The 20,611-nt window shown below is 42.2% G+C and overlaps 1 protein-coding gene across 4 annotated transcripts in view; it reads left to right on the top strand.

Annotated features, from left to right (window-relative positions):
- Positions 1 to 775: 775 nt before the first annotated feature.
- igsf9ba (immunoglobulin superfamily, member 9Ba) overlaps positions 776 to 20,611 on the top strand; it is a 56,344-nt gene continuing 36,508 nt past the window's right edge. For 3 of the 4 annotated variants that reach the window (XM_076100144.1, XM_076100147.1, XM_076100148.1), the window contains exons 1-2: positions 776 to 1,539; positions 14,925 to 15,122. In XM_076100144.1, coding sequence (XP_075956259.1) covers positions 1,476 to 1,539; positions 14,925 to 15,122 — 262 coding nt within the window. In that variant the 5' untranslated portion in view covers positions 776 to 1,475. Of the gene's footprint in view, positions 1,540 to 2,436; positions 2,626 to 14,924; positions 15,123 to 20,611 lie in introns of all 4 variants that reach the window. The other variant, XM_076100146.1, reaches the window with a different exon arrangement.

Consider the following 20,611-nt stretch of genomic DNA (forward strand, 5'->3'; position numbering starts at 1 on the left):
CTAACATGGCAAGGATCACTGAAGCTGCTCTTGGCAGCTCATGGTGCCCAATAAGACGCTTGCTGTTCATTTGTTTAATTTCTCATTCCATTTGTATTTAACGTGTACAGGCCTGTCATCTCAGACTGCCCATGAATCCCAGTCAAACCTGGTTATAAAGTAGTGATACAAATGTTCAAATGTGTTGTGGAAATATTACTCAGCAGGATTTTACTGCAGGACTATCAAGGTCTGCAAACAAAATGGAGAATGTCTTTGATATTTAGGCACCTTTTAAGATTTTCTTTGATTTCAGACAGGAATATGACATGTCTCTAAAAACAGAAGGGGGGGGGGGGGGGGGGAGACAGACAGACAGAGATGTCGATACAAAACTGTGACTGTGACAAATTCGCCTGAAAGACCATCGAGTTGCAAGAAATCCTCTCAAGCGACAGATCACTTATATGCTTATTTCCCAGTAACACAGCAGCAGCCGGTGTCCGCGTTATTTTGGTGAGATCTGAGCCGATGTCGAGCAGCCAGAGGCGCACAGGCGTTATGATCCCTCTGCATGTAGAAAACTGGGGGGGGGGGGGAGTGAAAGAGAGGCAACCTTATCAGTGCTAACCATGTGTGCGCAGCGTGATGGAGCTGCATCCTTGCGCTCGCGGCCATCGAGGAAAATAAACAAAAAAAACAGGCAAACGGTATTGTATCGGTCGCCACACCCATCACATAAAGCCAGACACGGCGCGGTAGCGAGGGGGGGGGGGGGGGGGGGAGGAGGGGGGGAGAGCGTTTTATGTCGGTGACAGCAACATGACAACAGCCGAGGGCTATGGGTGAGCGACAGATGAGTCACACACAACCACCAGCTTCCCCTTCTTTCTCATTGCAGATGCGTTAAACCTGCACCATGAATAACCGGACGGTGCCAACACCGATGTGGCGAGTAGCGCAAAAATGAAAAGAAAAAGAAAGGCTGCGTGGATGATGGGCGGTGATGGTTCACGCGGGGCCAGTTTAGGAGAGGTATTTAAAGATGTGGACACGTCTCTCTGTCAATGCGCATGATACTGCGGTTCCACTACTATGGCACGCTCCAACTCACCTTGAATCGGCGCACGGCCGCTCTCCTGTCATTCGGGGTGCGGGGCGTACGGAGAGCCAATACACGCCCCAAAGCCTCAATCAGCAGCCAATCCGATGACGGAAGAGGCGGACCTGTGGCTGCATTCTCACACTTGGTTTCACTATGCGCTCGTAAAACGGCTCCGTCTACTACAAACGCGGCGGTGCAGGTGCTCTGTCTCTTCGGGAGAGGATGCGGATGGAAGGACGGGGGAGGGAAGGGATGAAGGGAAACGCCACGAGGAAAGAAAATAGGATATGAGAAGGGGCTTTCGCTAAGAGACCGTGAGGTGCAAGGTCGAATATGAGAGATTGGTTGAACGGGGCACTTTGCGTGGTAATAGCTGGTCGGCAATAGTACTATGATTTGGTATGTGGCCACTCTGATAGCAAGTGTATTCAGCACCAGAGGAACGGCCGCTCAAGGTGAGTTGAAGTGCAATATATATTGTGCCGCACATATGATGTCTGCTATCCGTGTGTGCTTGGTGCTGCTTCTTTTTTTTTTTTTTTTTCCCTTTGCAGTCGCTTGACAATTTTTTTTCTTGGTTGTACATTAGGTCATATGAACTGTGGGGCTAATGCATCCCAACAAATGGCTGCATATCTCATATGTCACGTGAAAGTTCAGCCCTGGTGAAATGGTATCAGGAGAAACAACAATTGTCTTAAAATGGCCTGGCCCATGTGCATGATATGTGAGGTAGGATATCACATGCCAGTGATGCACATGCTCCACAATGATTGACCATGACAAAGATGGGTTGATTGATGATGGCTGTGTGTGTGTGGGGGGGGGGGGGGGATAGGTCTGTATTGTGGTATCCACGAGGCTCATTTTTGGGTGATAAAACAACGAGCAAATCGGAAATAACGTCCCCGCATCTGAGGAGGGGGGTGGTGGTGGTGGTGGTGGTGGTGGTGGTGGTGGTGGGGGGGGGATGTGTGCATTGTATCATAGCAAGCAGTCCCATTTGAGCTCTCTAGAGAGGGGTGTGACCGTCTCAGCCTTCAAGATGGGAAAGTAACTAAATAATGCATTAGTGTCAGATAAAATGCACTCTTGAATTGATAGAGCTGCACGCATGGGATTCACATGCTGAATTCTCACACTGCACATGGATCCGGTCACAGTGCTGTGTTTGATGCACTGAGCACAAGCAGGCTGCAAGGCTCGCCCGCAGTGCTGATCTAAGTGGCTCGTAAACTGGTCATTCCTGGAGCAACGAGCTGCACAATATCCCTTTTGTTCATATTTTTTTTCCTGAGCGGTCTGTATTGACCCATGTACTTACTTAACCTTGCTCTTCCACTCATGTCCAGAGGGGGGAGACATGTGCCAAGCTGACGCCTGGTAACTGATCCCGATGACCCCACACATACCCAGTCGAAACTGGTCTGCTCACAGGTCTGCTTCCTCCTGTGATGACAGTCGGGTCCAAGCCGAGCACAATGTGTGGAAAACTTCCTCTCGTGGAACATTTGAATTAGGAACAGAGAACTCTCTCACAGGTGCGATTGTTTAAAACGGCAATTCTCCATTTTATGAAGCCATTGATGTGGCCTAATAATATCGACTCAAAGACGTTGTCTGCTATGGGCACTGCTCTGAAGGTGATTCACTTTTGAAGAGCCTTATAGGCTGCACCAGGGAATCACAAATCACAACGTAGTGCACCAGTAATGAGAGCTGGGCTACTTCTATTACGGTGTCTCAGAATATAGTGTCTGAGCCCAGTCTAATGCTACACAGCACCACTGAAATGCTTGTTAACACCAACTGTGACTTATTTTTCATCACCTTTTGCGAACAATAAAGACAACAAACCAACCTGTCATCAGAATGGAAGGCGTGACAATAATTATGCAGCTATAATATCATAAATGCAAAGTTATATACATTAATTGCAGAGTAATCCTTTGGCAGGCTGAGTAAAAGACAAAGATACTAAAGATACTGCTCTCATGTCTGTCAATTCAATAGGAAGCTACAACGAGCAGAAGGTTAGCTTAGCATAAAGACAGCAAAACATTGAGAAACAGCTAGTATGGCTCTGTCCCAATGTACGGAAATCCACTGAGCAGAACCTCTTTCGCTCACTAATTAACAGGTTTGACAGACAAAACACTGGAATGTAAAAGCAACATTTTTTGGTAAAATACAACTGTTACTTTAAGAAGGAGCCAAACCAGCTGTTTCTCCTGTTTTCACTCTTTGTGCTAAGCTAAGCTAACCTTAATATTTACCATATGGACACGAGTGTGGTATAAATCTTGTCATCTAACTCTCAAGAAAGTGAATAGGCATATTTCTCATGACTCTTTTTACTATCACTTTAATTAATGGTAATTACATAGGCTGACATCTTTATAAATCTGCTAGTGAGATGTAAGTTGTGTTCTTCCCATACACGATGGTCATAAATGTGGCATCTGCAAACAAAGGTATTTGAAAATGTACATTGCCAAATTGAATGCACAATGGAATAGATTGAAATCCATCAGAAGAGTAACATGTATTGTCAAATATTTTTCTAGTCATTGTATATTAACTAGATCTGTATCTGCCAAAAATCAGTTTTGGCTTGGTATTGTAAGCTGTGATGCGCATTTTATTCAATTATTCACCAGCAATTAAATTTTTTCCTCTTTTCTTTAATCAGTGAAGATCATAGTTGCATACTTACAGCCCTATACTGAGTTGTGTTCATAAAGAGGCTGTCTGACAAGTAGAGTCCCAGATGCATGAGATGTTTTCATCTTTAAGGGAAACTGAAAGTCTAAATGGGTCAAGTTTAGCTGGGATTATTCATGGCTGGCAGGATGGTGTTGAAAGTGGAAGGTGAAGCCAGTGAACAGAATCCCGACATAAAAGTGAGTGTCACGATTATAAGAGACAGTGTCATCTGTTTTGAATGTTTCCCTCATTGAGACATTTGCCTGAAACAGGAAACTGGAGCAGGGGTCAAGCAGGTGGGTACGTCGTATGAAAAGTAAGATATGCTCAGAGGTTTACATGATGATTGGCCTGAATTTGAATTTGTGCTACACCGTGTATACAAAAAGAGGCGTATCGTGTGAGCAGCAGCAGCTCCAGTGCTCTGTCTGTGTCTACACAGGATGCGTTCAGGCACAGTATCGAGTGTAGGTCACCTGCGTTTTGGCAGCACTCAAAGCACAACACACTATCACTGAAGCGTGACTTTGCCGTCAGATGTATGGGAGGCTGACGGCTGAAAAAAACTTGGCTGAAACTCAGACACACGCATGGGGCTCTCTGTTGTTTTGCTTGCTGGTGCATTCTTGGCAAAAAAAAAAGCCGATTTGCAAATGAAGGAAATACCATATTTTGCTGTGATTGGGACAGTGTGCACAAATTAGTTTGGCCGTGGTCTGAGAGACAACAGCACTTCATAATAAAACGCAGTCCCACTGGCTAGGTGTTGCATTGGCCTATCAAATACCAACAGGCACACATTCCTGGAAGATTATTTTAAACAGTAAAACATTGTTAAAATCCTTCCTCACAGTAATTCTAAATGGCTCTGCAGTGTTTTGGTGTCTGATAAGCCTTCACATTCATGGATCTATAACTCCAACTGGCTTTTCTGGATCACATGTCATCATCTCTCTGCTACCTCGTTGGGCTTTTTAAGTACACGCCTGTTTTCAGTGCATACGTGCGGTAAACAGCCTTGTTCCCTGCACCCAATCAGCTTCGCCTGTACCTTGTCAACAATCTCACTCATTTGGCAGCTGATTCTTGGCAAGTGTTGGGAGTGTTGGGCTTTGCAGTGAGCTGTTGCATTAGCCTGTGGATTTGCTGTTTTCAAAAACGTAGAAAACCGATGCACTCCACAACTTTGTGAAATAAAAATTGCAGAAGTTAAATTCCATTATGCATAAAGAAAAATGAACTTAGCTCGAAACAACTCTTCCAGAAAATGTATTCAGATAAGTTGAGTTTTACAACCAGTTAACCGCATCATTAGTCAACGACTTACACAGAATAGCTCAGGTATCAGTCACTGTAAATGGACGCTCAAAGAAGATTTCTTGTACCAAGTTCCCAGTGGGGAGGCAGCATATGGACAGGGAGACTCGAGGTTAGTTCAGCAAAGTCAACGATGACTTGGCAACCAATCAAAGCGTTGCAAGAGGGATGCTGATGGCAATGCAGAGGCAATTAAATGTCATTGGCAAGTGTCGGGGAGGGGTATATTTGAAGCACTATTTTCAGCCTGAGTCACTGATGGCAGACTGGCTCTCCTCTCAGGTCCTGTGCTGGGACTTTGGTGTGTTTTAAGCGGTTGTTGAACTGGCTTTTGGCCATATGGTATTCATCTGTAATTCCCTTCTCGTGAGCCCGCTCCTTGATGTGTCACAGGAGCTCCCTCGTGAACCGGGGCTTGGCACACTTGTTCTAGTCGCTGGGTTTCTTCTGTAGGCACACTTGTTCAAAGACGGCAATATATAGAAGCAGACAGCATTTGTGAAGGTGTCAGAACTGCCACTCGCAAAGCTGAGGCCTCCCAGTAGCACCGATGCAGTGTCTGAAAGCCCTCCTACTGCCTCTGGAGAACCAGCTTCAGACTGTGGTTCAGATAGACTGGGCTGTCTTCACATCTCGTCTGAATGTTGGAGCAGTCTGGGACGTTGTGTGAGGCTGCTCTCCATGAGATGGTTGAGGAAATGTTTTGACAGCAGTGTTTAGATTTGCCCGTCTCAGTGCAATTAAGTGATGTTTCATGTTGTGACCCCTTTTCTGTACTCGTTATCCTAATACAAATCTCCTGAAACTGCCATAATATAAGAGAAACATTTGTTTTTTTAATAAAAGATCTAAACTAGAACAATCTAAAGTCGTATTTTCCTTTTTTTAAATGGTAGATGTCAATAATTGACATTTCCCCAATTCATGTCAAGTTGTTTGGCCCTCAACATCAGAATCAAAGCCCACTTGAACCCTGAGAGCTCTCGCAGGCCTTGGCAGTATTGCAGTGTTTCCAGTGCGGTTGGTGACGGGCACTAAATGATACGGTGCCTCAGGGTTGCAGAGGTTGGGTCAGTTCTATACAAAAGCAATCAATGCTGCCAATGAATACAGGCAAATACAAAACTTGAATAATGCAGTTGGTATTAATTTCATTTTTGACTTACGGGGGTTATGGATTTGACATGTTGTAACTTCATATTCTCGTTCCCTTTTCAGATTGTCGATGAGGTTAGATGCTGCCTTTATAAAACGAGAGATCAAGCAAACATATGCAGCAAAAGTCGTAAACTGCTGAGTACCTTGGGCAGTTACGTCTCTGTGCTGACATTACTATATGTGTTGCTATAGTAACAAGGCAAGTAGTAGACATTGCCAGTATTGAGGGAAGCATTCAGATCCTTCACTTAAAGTGTCCTTACGATTTCAGTCCTGCTTATACTCCTTATAGTCCTCGGTAATACTCTAATATTTGAATATTGCAATACTTTCATCTGTGGGCCATGTCTCAATCACCATCGTGTTACCTCCTTCAGCGATAGATAGTGTCTTAACAGACATTTATTTCAATTTAAATCTTCGAGATTGCCACTTTAAGTAAAAGTAGTAATACCACCATGTAGAAGTACTCCACCTTTGCCATTAAAGAGAGCTAAATAATGAAGAGAGCATTGAAAAAGCTACTTTAGTAAAAGTAGTCATTGTGTGAAACGGCCTCTCTGACCGTGTGACATTATACATATATACATGTATTTGGAGTTGGAGCCAATTCAAAATACTCTTTACCTTGTATGTAATTTCATCAATAGAAATCGTCATGTTTTATGAAACAGATATATTCAAGGTCCAAGGTAACAAAGTTAATGTTCATTCTTAACAACATTCCGACGTTTCTGTTTATCCATTTTCTATTTTAGTTAACATATTTGCTTGACCGATGCTTTAACATGCCGGCGCGCCCCTTCTGAAATGATTTCCTCCTGATTTTGATGCAACCATTTCCCAACAACTCTCCTATTCATATGTTCTCACTGCTGTACTTTCTCGCTCACAATCATAAGAGCAAAGCTTAATGAGCTTAGGAAAGGGCCTGTGCTCAAGCTGTGGATGGCAGACTCTCAGTACTGGGCATGTGCCAGCTCTTTCTGGTGGTGCCCCCCCCCCCACCCTCAGTAAGTCCAGTCCCAGCGGAGTCTCCTTTCAAACAAAGCCTGCAGCATTCTGGGAAAGCCAGTTTTTTTTCAGATCATGTGGTTCTAGTGGGATGGACTGCTCTGCCAGCCGCTACATCATCATCTCTCTGAGAGCATGTACTGCTTATGTCAATAGAAGTAAAATATGATAGTTGTGTTGATGTGACTGCAGGTCCGGTTCTATGATCTGTACATTTAAGTACATCTGTCTTATCATGTAGCTGAAAAAATAGATATACAGACCTGCGACTAAACAGGCTGGCAACCCATAGATTAACTTAATGACTAGCGAGGGAATGCCAAAGATTTAAACTGAGAGAAAAAAACAACGGTCAATGACTTACCATAATGTAATTCAGTAATTCATATTTCCCCCACTGAAGGATAGAAAGTCTGCTTGGTATAAGTCCCTAACGTATCTCACATAATTACACTTTCATGCTGTTACCAACTCATTTGTATGGAAGAAAAAAGACGTGTCGCTGTTCCAATTTTAAAATGTCTGAAAATATTCTAGATCATTTTTGTTCCAGTTTAGTACGAATTCTCCAGATGCCTGAGTGTAATCCTACCCAGTGAGGAAGATAAACCTTGATTCATCTCCCACTTCAGAAGACCACAGTAGACCACTGTGTAGTGCCGTACAGCAAAGTCTGCCCTGTCTGCAAATACCGACGGTTATCTCTGGGCAGCAAAGGTGGACGTCGTGTAACGTTGTTATGCCGCCATAAAAAGTCTTAGGGAGGAGTTCAGGTGGATTTACAATCTGCAGTACTCGTGCTGTCTTCTACAGTCAACGTTAGTGTCTTTCAAACATAAACGTAATCTTTCCCCAACTGTAAACAAGTTGTTTTAGTTTCCTACACTTAATCTTAACTTATATAATATGATATGCTTATAACTATGACATAAGTTGTTATTTAGTTATGAGGACTTGACGTTTCCATTCTAGCAGGAACTGTGAAAACAACATTTATATGGTTTTATGTTAATGAAATAATGATTGTGTAGCAGCGTCTGTTGATTACCGAATGGGAAATATCATTTGTTTGAGTATTATTTCGATTTTTATAATTTGCCACATTCTTTTTAGAAAGCTATTACAAAGTGCTTTAAAAGTAACAAAACATTGATTAAAAGACAAAAAGGAAATTATGATAATATTTAGGATAAAATGCCCTAAAAAAGATACCACATAATACACTTGTTTAAACCATTTAAAAAAAAGTTGAATTAAACATAATGAGTGTTACAGATAGGCTTCAGTCTTAAAAAAATACCGTTACGCTTGCTAGACAGATTCCATCTTCAATTAAGAACACATTTAATGCATCTGAAACGAAGGTCTCTCTCCTGAATATGTCATGTCTTTCCTCTATTTTGGGGAAACACATACATGCGTCTGCCCAAGAAGCACTTATTTCCAGCGATAAGTGTTGAATTCCCACCGAGCGCACTTATGTGTCTCTGAACTGCAGCTCGAGTGTTTGTATGAGAGTCACAGAAAGAGGAAGTGAGCGTGAGAGAGAGAGAGGGGGGGGAGGGGGAGCGAAATGGGAATTATATGGAAGTGGATACGTTGATTGGAAGATATGTGGAGCTGTGGATGTCTGAGCAGCTTACATAGAATATAGGAGCTCTGTGTGCTGCTTTGAATTCGCTCACTCACACTTTTAGATGTGACTTATCGACGCTGAATAAACGCAATCTTATAACCAGCTGTAATTAGACACAAAAAGCACGAATAAGAGCTGTCTGCATGCCTCCATGTGTAATTCATTTAAAAGACCCTCGCTAAGCCATTATACCTCATTTGTGGGCCGGTCTGAGGAGTTTCTGGGATGTACAGCTGCTGCCAAAGAAGCTCCATAATGTGCACCTCTGGCAGTGCAGTGCCCAGCAATGTTGGTTCGCCCTTTTGTGTGTTTGGCAAGCCGAGCCCATTTCACACGTCTCTCCTCGCTGTGTGTTCGAGCAGGTGTCAGCACATCCTTTGCATCCCTGACAGAGCGTTGCCTGTCTGAAGGGGGAACTTTGCCATTAAGGAGAGCTAAATAATGAAGAGAGCAAATCCATCTCGGATTGTCCCCGTACAAAAGTGAAAGCAGAGACACTGAGGCTGTTTTTTTTTGGGATAGATGTCTGAAATAAGCTCTGAGGTTAACACAAGCTTAAAATATTTTTTGTGGTTTTGTTTTTACTGCTACTGGATGCTTTCAGTCAATGTTTAAGGTTTTTAATGCAGAACTTTTGATTATTAAAAGTATTTTCACTGTGTGATGATGATACTGTTAATTTAACTTCAACAAAAACAAGTAAATCATCTGAATAGTTCTTCCAACACTGCAAACAGGCATATCCCAAGCACCATCACACACACACACACACAGACACACACTCACACACACACACACACACACACTCAGGCCATTCTCTGATGTGACCTTCAGCACATGCAGGCTGGCATTCAATTACCGCCCTGTCAGTGGCCCATCCAGCCCAGTGGCTGCACGTCCTTGAGTCTCTCCAGCCTCCGTCCAGTCTATATTCCATTACATCCTCCACATCGGGAGCTCTGTCCGGCAAGTAGCCCTCACATCCTCATCACTGAGAGCACTGGCACAAGTGCAGCTTGATGTATCCTTTACAAGATCTCTAACTGCAGTGAGCAATGGTTTTCCTCGTGCGCACACTGAATCAAATCAGAGCACGGGGTAAATATTAGAGGTTAGTTTGTTACTGGGTGAAATATTGGGCCCGAGTAAAGAAAACGAAGCCAAACACACACTGTCGACCAGGAAATTCAAGCACTGCTTTTCTAAAATTGTCTCGTTGAACTCCCTCAGTTTTCATATTTCCACAAATTGTTTAGTGTGTTATTAGACGTCATTACTGTCAAAACATTTCGCAGGATGTGCTCTCTCTGATTATTGCCCAAAATTGCCCCGAGAGTCTGTTTACTGTACAAATTTGTGATCATTACTGAAATCACAGTGTGGTGCGGGGGACATTTTCAGCCACCGCCACTTGAAAAAAAACGCTCCAGATAAAATCTCTCGCGGCTTTAACCCCGCTTGCCCCTTCGCTGGTTTGCTGCGATGATTCATGTGCCGGTTTGCACAGCTGTTGATTGACCTCGAACAAGTTGTCTCTTCTTGGTTTATGATTTTGTTACATCACATCGCGTGGATCGGTAAACATTTGGCTCTGACTGCTTATCTCGGCTCTTAATATTTTTGTTGACATTTGTGCTTTGCTAATTTTTATTTATTTATCTCATGAAGCAACGCACCTCTGGGATAAGTGCTCTAAAGATTATTATGATTATTGACTGAGTGAGCTGTTGTAAAAGCAAAGCTCTCACTAGAGCTGCAACGATTAGTCGATTACTGGATCGACAGCAAAATACTATTTTGATTACCCATTAATAGTTTAAGTCATTTTTTTAAGCAAAAACACCAAATATTTATCATCCCAGCCTCTTATCTGCTGCTTTTCTTTGGAATGAATTTAGAGAGAAACAAGTCGTCATTGATCTATTATTAGAACTGGAAGTGATGAATGAGAATACGCCTTTTGTTTTCTTTGGCTTTTGACTGGATTATTAGAGAGTTTCTTGCTTTTATATTTATGAAAGCTGAGGTGGACGTTAGATTTCATAAAGCAATCCAGAACTTGTATAAATGCAATACACCTTTTGGATATCTTCTCTCCTGTCCTGTCCTTCAATATATGTGAATGACCTAGCTCTACAGATTTAGGAAACTAATTTATATACTTGGATGATATTAAATTGGATATTTTTGGATAATATAATTTTACTGGCAGAGTCTGACCCTGACCTGTCCAGAATATGTTGAATGTGGTTAGTTTATGACGTTATTGCAAAAAAAAAAATCTAAGCAAAACACAAATAGTGTTTTAGTGATTTAGAAAGGAAGGTGTGATAAGAAAGTACTCAAAGAACTTATTTTGGCTTCTTCCTCTGGCCATTGAAGTTGGTCTATTCAGAGATATTCAGGAGGAGAACCGATTATGTGAGCTGTGAGATTTGAGTGGAAACTCAGTCCTATTTTCTTTTGTACTGTACAAATTACCATGACTTAAGAGAGTTAATGTTCCTTGAAATGGCTCGACCAAACCCTGAAATACAGTGCTCAGGTTTGTTAACTTTGTCTCAAAAGCCTGGAAAAGAAGGTTAGATGGATTATTCAATTTATTCTGATGTCTGAATCTCTGTTTCTCTGTTGTTTGGAAATGTATACGCTGCACTCTGTTCCTGGCTTGTGTTGATTCATGGTGTCTTGCAGGCTCATAAGGGTTGGCATAGTTACATGCAAAACACAGTAAAAAAAACAAATATTTATTGACAAGAAAGGGTTCACAAGAAGCTCAATGGAACAGGTATGATGAAAAAAAGCTAAAATCTGTGACACTAATTTAGATTCTTTGTGAAATATCTGATTGTTTCACCTCTCAGAATCAATTTAAATGGCAAAAAGCTCAGAGACACATAGCAAATAGCAAATTGAATATTTTGGGGTTTTGGGATGTTTTTTCGGTCAAAACAAGGTATTTGAAGACGTCACCTTCTGCTTTAGGAAATTGAAAAAGGCATTTTCTTGTATTTTCCGACATTTTATACACCAAATGATTAATCGAGAAAATAATCACGTAATAATCAAACTGGTAAACTGCCTGTTTAACCTATTAAACAATTGAGCATTGTATTTGTCTTTTGTACGTGTACTGCCTGCCATATACAGGATGTATCTGACAGCTGACTGAATTGTTAGCCTTCAGGAATTTGATCATAGCAGTAAATCCACCATGTCGAGTATAGATACATAAAACATATTGGTCTCCTGGATTTATTAGCTGTCTGATTTATCCAGATCTTACTCAACAGATTTCTACCTGTGTGTGTGTGTGTGTGTGTACGGAGGGCTTCAGCTTCAGTTGACATTTACAGAGCCAAAGCAATCATGAATTGCCATCATCTCTTAACTGCATTGATCCCTTTATATTTACAGTGCTGTTTATTTGGAAGACCTTAAACATGGACGCTTGTATCGTGTTTATGTGTTGTTGAGAGCATAAATATTTCCCCCTGAATAAGCCCCATTAAACTCGACTGGGTCACCGTGTCTCCATTAAGGAAATGAAAAAAGGCAAGAGCGGTGACCAAACCTCTGCTGATTGTCCCCCTCATGAGGATCCCATAAAGGAATTGTAGAATTATTAGCACCTCCAATATATTATCTCAAGTCTTTAAAGTCTGTTCTCTGTCCAAGACGTGCTCCCGCCGCCACCAGGATCCAAAAATAATGCCAGCTAGAAACCCGCGCCTCTGAACGTCTGAATCTGCAACCTGAGCTGCAGTCTGCTGAGAAAACAATGGAGTTCAGCAGCATGCACAGCTGTGCCACATGATTTTGAGCCTGTGCTTCATGTCAAGTGACTCTACTTACTCAAACCAAACAATGTGTCCAGTGTGTTTCCTTGTGGATGGGAGCCCGATCTCTGTTTTCCTCTGGAAGCCATAGAGCACAAGTGCAGGACCCATAAGTAAAGACAAAAGACACTCAGAAAGTCTCTGCTATAATTTGTCATCGAACACCGTTGGCCCGGACCACACATCTTTGTTTCCTGGAAATTCCTGAAACGGTTGTTTCTGACTGTAATGAACCATTGCTGGGGCTCACTGACCTATAATTGAAAAGACTAAAGAGCATTTATCAAGACTATTCGGAACATATGCCCGAGCACTAGCCCTGCATGGGGTGTTGAATGTGATTATTATAATCGTTTTTAAAGGTGTTATAAATGGGGCTGCAATGGAGCGTGCTCAGGTGTGAATTTCAGGTTTTTTGGCAAGCCTGAAAGGATTAGTTTAGCATATTTCTGATTATCTTTGTACACATAACTGGATGGGACAGGTTTCCTCAGAAGCGCATTAAAAGGTCATGTGTTGTTCGGGTTGCAGGGCAGAGCGTCATGCCCAAAGAAGCTCTCTGCAACAATCAACTCCCCTCTCGATCAGTCTCAGCAAACTTCACGCACGTTGACACGCTGCACTGTGCTTCATCAAACACCAACTCCCCCTCAGTTTCATCTTAATGAAAAATGCTGCTTTATGATTTTATTATTTCTTTATTATGCTCCAAATTAGTGCATGAAGTTTGGTTCTTTCTGGGCTTGTGGTTGTCAATCAGCTCCCCAATGACATTTCTTACTTGTGACCTCTACATTGTATTTTATTGGGTATTAAATCTGTTCAAGGTTAGTTTTTAGGCTCATGCTGCTTTTTGCACCATCGTGTTGGTCTAACCGAGATCTAAATGGTCGATTGAGGTTCATTGAGTCATGCACATGCGTTTCATTTGGTTTGTGCCGCTCTTTAGAGCTCAGGGTAGCGTAGCATAGCATAGCTGTTTTTTTCCTTCTCAACAGAGAGGCACAATAGTAGCAGATTCCATGACATAGGCCTGTAACTGGCACACCACATCTCCACTTTCAAAAAGTGTAATTTGGTTAAATCTGCCCTGTTTCAGTCCAGAATCTGTGCTGGCTGAAACGAATAAAGTGGATTAACTCCATCGCAGGATAATGCAGATTAAACAGGTAAACACAATCACTAAGTGATGCATATGGCCTGCAGGGGGGGGGGGGGGGGGGGGGGGGGGATAAAGCTTTATTTTTTCAGACAGAAGAACTGGGTTGAAAATATACGAGTTTTAATTGCAGCGTGCGCAGCTGAAAAGGCACAGATCACATAACATTTCCATTTCATACGACGGTGACTGTGGCGGACCACAGAGCAGGGAAACATCACAGTAACACCAGTCAGTGGTGCGTGAGCCCCTAATACCTCCAAGTCCCAACGTATTTGCTCTCCTTGTAAAAATTTGCCCCGCTAATGCAAATGACGCTGCTAATGAGAGCGTTAAGTTATTCAGCTGGTGTTTCTCTGGAGTGATACGTCAGCATGTCTCTTGATCCCTGAAGCGATTTTCCCCCTGGGCGAGGGCGGGTAGTCATGCTTGCTCTGACGGTGGAGATGCAGCCGGTTCAATGAAAGCGGGGGTGGCAGCTGGAGAAAATCCATTCCCAGAGTGAGCGTTCTGCTGAGGCAGGTACGCCGACCTTTCAGTCATCTGATAGGTCATCGCTCGGCAGCGTGCCTGGACTTTCGTGGCTAAACACCCGGCCTGGCGGTGCTCATAGTAAAGCTTATCTGAGCAGCAGCCAGCTATGATCAATGGAACCCCTTGGCAGCTCATTTATAGTACAGTATGGCACAGCCACAGGACACTCACCAACAGATGCAGGTGACAGATGACAATAGGGTTTACCCATGTGCATGGTGACCATTCAGAAACTGTGCAGGCCATGAGTGTATGTTGTTTTAATCCATTGTGCAGTAGTTCAGTCGATCAGCTTTAATTGACACCCAATTATCGCTGTAAATGAATCTTGGATGACTCGGATGCAATGAGATTTTTCTGCTTCGTCACAATATGGCTGCACCTTTTTTGTCTTGCATGTCAGACTTCAGCCCCCGATGAGATAAACGTTGAATTTCTTTGTTTGTGGTAAACGCCGCTTCTGCATCTACCTCTCAGGTGCCCACGGAGTGAGAGAGGAGCCCCGGTTTGTGACGGCGCGCGCCGGTGAGAGCGTGATCCTGGGGTGTGACGTGTCCCCTCCCCTGGACGGCCAGCAGCCCCCCTATGTGGTGGAGTGGTTCAAGTTTGGAGTGCCTATTCCCTTCTTTATCAACTTCCGCTTCTACCCTCCTCATGTGGATCCAGAGTACACTGGTAAGATGTCCGTTGATGTGGTGAAAGATAAAGCAAAGAAATCCAGGTCTGACAGAATCCAGAGGCATTGTGAGAACTTCTATCTCACTGATCTAGTTTAAAGCCTTTGAATTAATGAGCATTCGGATGCATCTTGGAATGAAATCAGGATCACGATCGGTCTAGTTGCTAAGCAGAGCAAATCCACAGGATTTTATCGTGTTGACACTGCAGCAGATACAAAGTTGAGAACAAGAGTTTCACAGTAGACTCTGATAAACAGCGACCATAAAAGATAGAAGGACAGCATGACATTCTGACTTAAAGCTGCCAAAAACAACTTCATGGATTTAAAGGAATAGTTTCACAATATACTTACTAGGTAGCTGTGTGTGAAACAAAGCGGTCGTAGACGTCGTCTCACAACTAATTGGACTGTTAACAAAGACCGACGAGCAGAAGAGGAAGTCTTGGCCTGGATAACTGCTAGCTACATTTATTAAAGTTAGATGGCATCTGTGTTGTTAAACAGGCATATGTAACAATATTTCCAATTTTCCATTTCCAACATGGTAAATCTACCTTTGTGAGTCCATCAACCTGATAGTAATGATATATCACTTCAAAAACATTACAGACTTTAGCTTCAAACTATATTCTGCAAACATTTCTTTGATTATACATCATATACGTAGATTTCCCTACTTGCAGCAGACCTAATTATAAGTTTCTAGCTGAGAGCAGAGCCATTTCTGACAACCAGTTAAATATATTGCAGAGTAAATGTGCTGTTTACGTGCACCTCCCAATCCTATTTTATTGAGAAGATTGTCCTGCAATTTCAGCAATTTCAGTCTGTTTTTCCCTCAGAATGGTATTTCGGCTGTTGTATAATAAGGCATGGTGCAGTTCGTTGGGGCTGTGCATGGGGCATCTGCTGCCTCTGAGTGCATAGTGAGAAGGAACTGCGTCTCAGCAATTTACAACTGCATTGTAGATGCATTTCTCACCAACACACTCAAGTGACATTGTAGCACAGAGCATATATAGTGCAGAATCGATACAGTATATTAGAAACCCTACAAGTTGTTAATAGAACAGCGGTTTATAATAAAGCATGAACATCTTAGTGTTTATGAGGCTATACCCAACAAATTAAAGGCATTTATTTGAAAAAATGGTATTTAGCCTACCCTCACTGATATAAATGGAGTGGATAAAATAATAGAAACATCTGTTAGTACAACACAATACAATTCAAATGCACTATTATACTACTATGCGCTATAAAAAAACACAACAATGAACTGAAAGATGCCACAAAGCTCTGCGGAGCTGGAGGGAACCGCATCAGTGATCATTCTTTGTAGATTCGTCACAATAAGCAATCCCTTTTTAGATGTGATCCAGTGTTTCTATAAATAAGGATAACATAAATATCTCCCTCTCCTGGCTTTGTCTTGTCTGTGACAAGCTGGCGAGCGGTCAGAATGGGGGTCAGAATCATCCCTTCCTGTTCCCACCTCTTTAGCGAGTACAACGCCCCTGCCTGACCTGGTAATAAGCTATGAAATATAAGGCAAAGCACGGCTTGTCGAAAAGCTGGCGGATTCATATCCCTAGTGTGAGTGTCCTCAATGTGGATATAACAGATTTTTCAGGGGGTTTTTTCACTTAAAAGGGTATAAATAATATTTACTTCATTGTAATTCCTCCCCATGGGCTTTTCAAGCAGGGTCATCGCCGCAAAGAAGACTGATGGCAGTGACTCACTGTCTGGGGAACCCTCCTTTTTTGTTCTGTAGTGGCCCCCGTATAGAACCTGAAGCTGTTGCGGCGTTTCATTGCTTACTTTAGCCTCCTGACCAGCAGCGGGGTATGAACGACCGGCGCTTTTGAAACAGCATCATACTCCGCGTTGCTCACTCGTGCTCTAGTGGGCCTCTGCCATGTGGCGTCAAGTCCACTGCTGAGGAATTAGCAGTGAACAGATGCAACACGAATATGGCCAGTCTCATTGCATTGATTAAAGTTTGTTGGAGGGATTGCATGTGCACGACGACAGTGTGATAATGACGCTTGGACTGTAAGCTTCTGAGATGCTCTTTGGGTCTGTGAAGTCTCAGAGCTCATTTGGACTATTCCCATGGATTGTTATCACTTAATATGAATAAAACTGGTGAATAGACTAAATGTGATGTTATGCCATCACACAGCTGCTACCAAAATAGAGGAGATTATCCATGAATGCTGCACTTACAGTTTGGACAAATCAAAATATTATCGCCGTGCAGATTTTGGTGACACTAAACCCATCTATGGGTCAATCATTTGGTCTGGATCAGTGAGCACTACCATTGTTCACTTTCCATTGTGAAGACACCAACAGTATAATATATTCGTTATTACAGTTGTGTATCTTCCTTGTCTTAACTCACTGTTAAATGTGAACTTGTACATACCTCCATGAAGACTGAATTCTATCCAGCCAGTTTCTCCTGCAGCTACAGAAATATAGAAATTACTAAATTTTAAAAACATCTATTTTTGTTCCCACTCAAGCAATGACGCAATCAATAATTCAGATGTGCAGGTTGTGAAATTTTAGTGTCAGAATGTCCCGCTTTGGGACAAATCTAAATCACATCTCTGCAAAAGGATAATATGGACATGTAGGCGGTATCGTCCCCTCAGGAGCTTTTCTTACATGTAGGCCACACAGCATGCTACTGTACAGGATAATGATGAAAGTGCTAAGTTGTTTTCTTCCTGTTAAAAGAGGTAGGGAGCTAATGTGTCTCTACAGTATTTATAATCTGATGTACAGCCTATATTAATCGGAATGTCTACATACAGTATAAAGTATTAGGCTTTTTTTTTGTCTTAGCATGTAGTAAGTGTAGTCAAGACATTTTTCACTGCATACATTTTAACATGTCATAGTAAGCTGTCTTCATTTCATAATGGTGGACTGTAATTATATGCAGTGGAAAAAAATAAATCAACCTTTAGTTCTAATTCCAAGTCAGAGATATTGACAAAACCTCAATCACTCCGTCACTATCTAAATAAAATCCAATACTAATTGTAATTCACTCAATTTAGCTGATGAAAAAAATACTTTACGCCACAAACTGCTCATGATATGTAACACGATGAAATGCGTAGGCTATTTATTTGTCGTGGCTACAAGGCTAGCTGCATTTACCGTCTTGGAGTGATGCATGAATGTTCCCAAGTTGCTTTAATGAGGGATTTTCTTGTTATTCTGTTATTATGGGGGACTACAGAGTACTATAGAGTACAGTAATGAGTGACCAGGGACTGGTTTTGGAAAATGGAATTGTCAAAATGTCAGCTCTGTAAAAAAGGTATATTAGGGTGGTAAACACTTTTATAACAAGGGATAAAAAAATAAGACTATATTTTGAAATGTTATTACTTTCAGGTGTGCACAATTAACTGTATTTATGAAAGTGCTGCATTAACCTTTCCAAGCTATATATCTTCCCTCTTTTAATCTGAGCTCCTTTGGACTTAAACTGCCAACGTTGTCTCTTTGGATCTTTATAGTGTTTCCTCTTCAAAGCTGTCCTATCTGACACAGCTTGTGATGTGATCTAAACAAGGTTTAAGCTCATCTGTTTTCACAGCAGACAGAACCCTGCACTGTGTAAGTGGTGAATGCCCAGAGGGGCCGTCCCTGACGTGGATACAGTGCTGTTAACTCTGTTTACAGCAGCACCCTCTCACTCTTTGACAAATGGGAGCTGAGGTTGATCCCCACCCTTCACGCCACGACCCACCACACTCAGCACTTCAATGCCCAGGCAAAAATAGACTTGGCTTTTTACAGACGGGCTACCTTTTTACAGACTGTAGACTCGTCTCTCTTCCCTCTTTGCTGCATCGATTTTCTGCTTACAAAAAAAAAAGCCCGTCAGTTTTTTTTTTACCCCAACTACAGCAGCAATCCCTGGGTTGGGGTATCTATCTATTGCATTTATATACAGTGCTGGTAGAGCAATTCAGCCCACCCTCAACATCAATATATTTGCCTGACAGTTTGATGTAACAGTGCTTACAGAACATCTACACATCAAAGTTTGGAAAAATGATCCATCTCCGAACACGCGTCAGACAGCAGAAGCGAATGTTTTAGTCTGTTGGGCTGTCAGAGGCAGCCATGTGAGCAGCGAGCTGGAGGCTTGAAGACAGGCAGCTTAGCAGCTGAAGATTTCACCATGCCTGGTCTCCTCAACTTCTCTCATCCCTTGTGATTTCCCCCTTTTTAGAATTCCAATTTATCCTCAGCCTTGGAAAAAAAAAAAAGCGGTGGGGATGGAGAAGTTTTATATGAAATAGATGATTTCTTTGAGGTGGTAGGCTGGTCTTTTCCCACAGTGACATCAAATACTTTATTTAAATTCAGCTGAAGGTATGGCTCCGAGGTAGTTTCATGCATGAATCCCAATACTGGAAGGTAGCTGAGTTTTTTTCAAGCCACATTCATGGTTCAATATTGTGATGTTTAATCTGTTACAGTTCAAACATTTTGAGGAATATGCTTAGTCGCTTTCTTGCCGAGAGATAGATGAGAAGATCAATATCACTCTCATGTCTGTACGTTAGATATGAAGCTGCAGCCAGGAGATTTCCCCCTGCTTCCAGGCTGGAAGCAGGGGGAAATGTCTGGCATGCTCACTAATTAATATTTCTATCTTGTTAGATCAAAGCACTTTGCCCGGTCGAGAAACAGTCCTGCACATAACCCCCCTGTAAAACAACAACTTGACATTTTAACGCTTGGTTTTAGCACAGATTAAACCAACACATGAGATATTGCAGCCAGGCCAGCTGTTTCCCCTACAGTTTTTGCTAAGCTTACATTAATGTCATATTTTTTTTGTTTTCTTTGGACAGAGAGAGGCTAGCTGTTTCCCCTTGTTTCCAGCCTTTATGCTAAGCTAACCATCTCCTGGCTGTAGCTTCATATTTACTGTAGACATGAGAGTGGTGTGGATCTTTCTTTTGTAACTCTTGGCAAAAAGGAAAATAAGCTATTTTTTATTTTTTAAATGTCAGTCATTTTAAATCTACAAAAAAACAGAATGCTTTCGCTCATAATCCGTTGAGTTTTGGGGGTATCCAGAGTCTGCATGCTCTTTACATCCGTTTTGTGTTTCCTCGCACAGTCCAACGACTTGGAAATCAGGTTGATTGAAGGCTCTAAATTTCCCAATAGGTATGAAAGTACAGTAAGTGTTCGGGGTTGTCTGTCTTGGTTATCTCTATGAGAGGCTGGCAACCTGTCCAGGGTGTTTTCCTGCCTTGCAGTGCTTAGAAAGGCTCCAGACTACTGAACCCCCCTAATAGGAATAAGAACAAATTGGTTTGTCACACCCGATTTGGACTTTGTGCATGCAAATAGGCTGGAGCATGTGCTTATTTTAATAACTAGTAGTTCAAAGTCTTGGTTTTTGGAGCCTCTGTCAAGAAAAACGGGAGAA

This window comes from Anarhichas minor, unplaced genomic scaffold (assembly GCF_050575085.1).
Source record: "Anarhichas minor isolate MPS153535 unplaced genomic scaffold, ASM5057508v1 ptg000026l, whole genome shotgun sequence".
Lineage (NCBI taxonomy): Eukaryota > Metazoa > Chordata > Actinopteri > Perciformes > Anarhichadidae > Anarhichas > Anarhichas minor.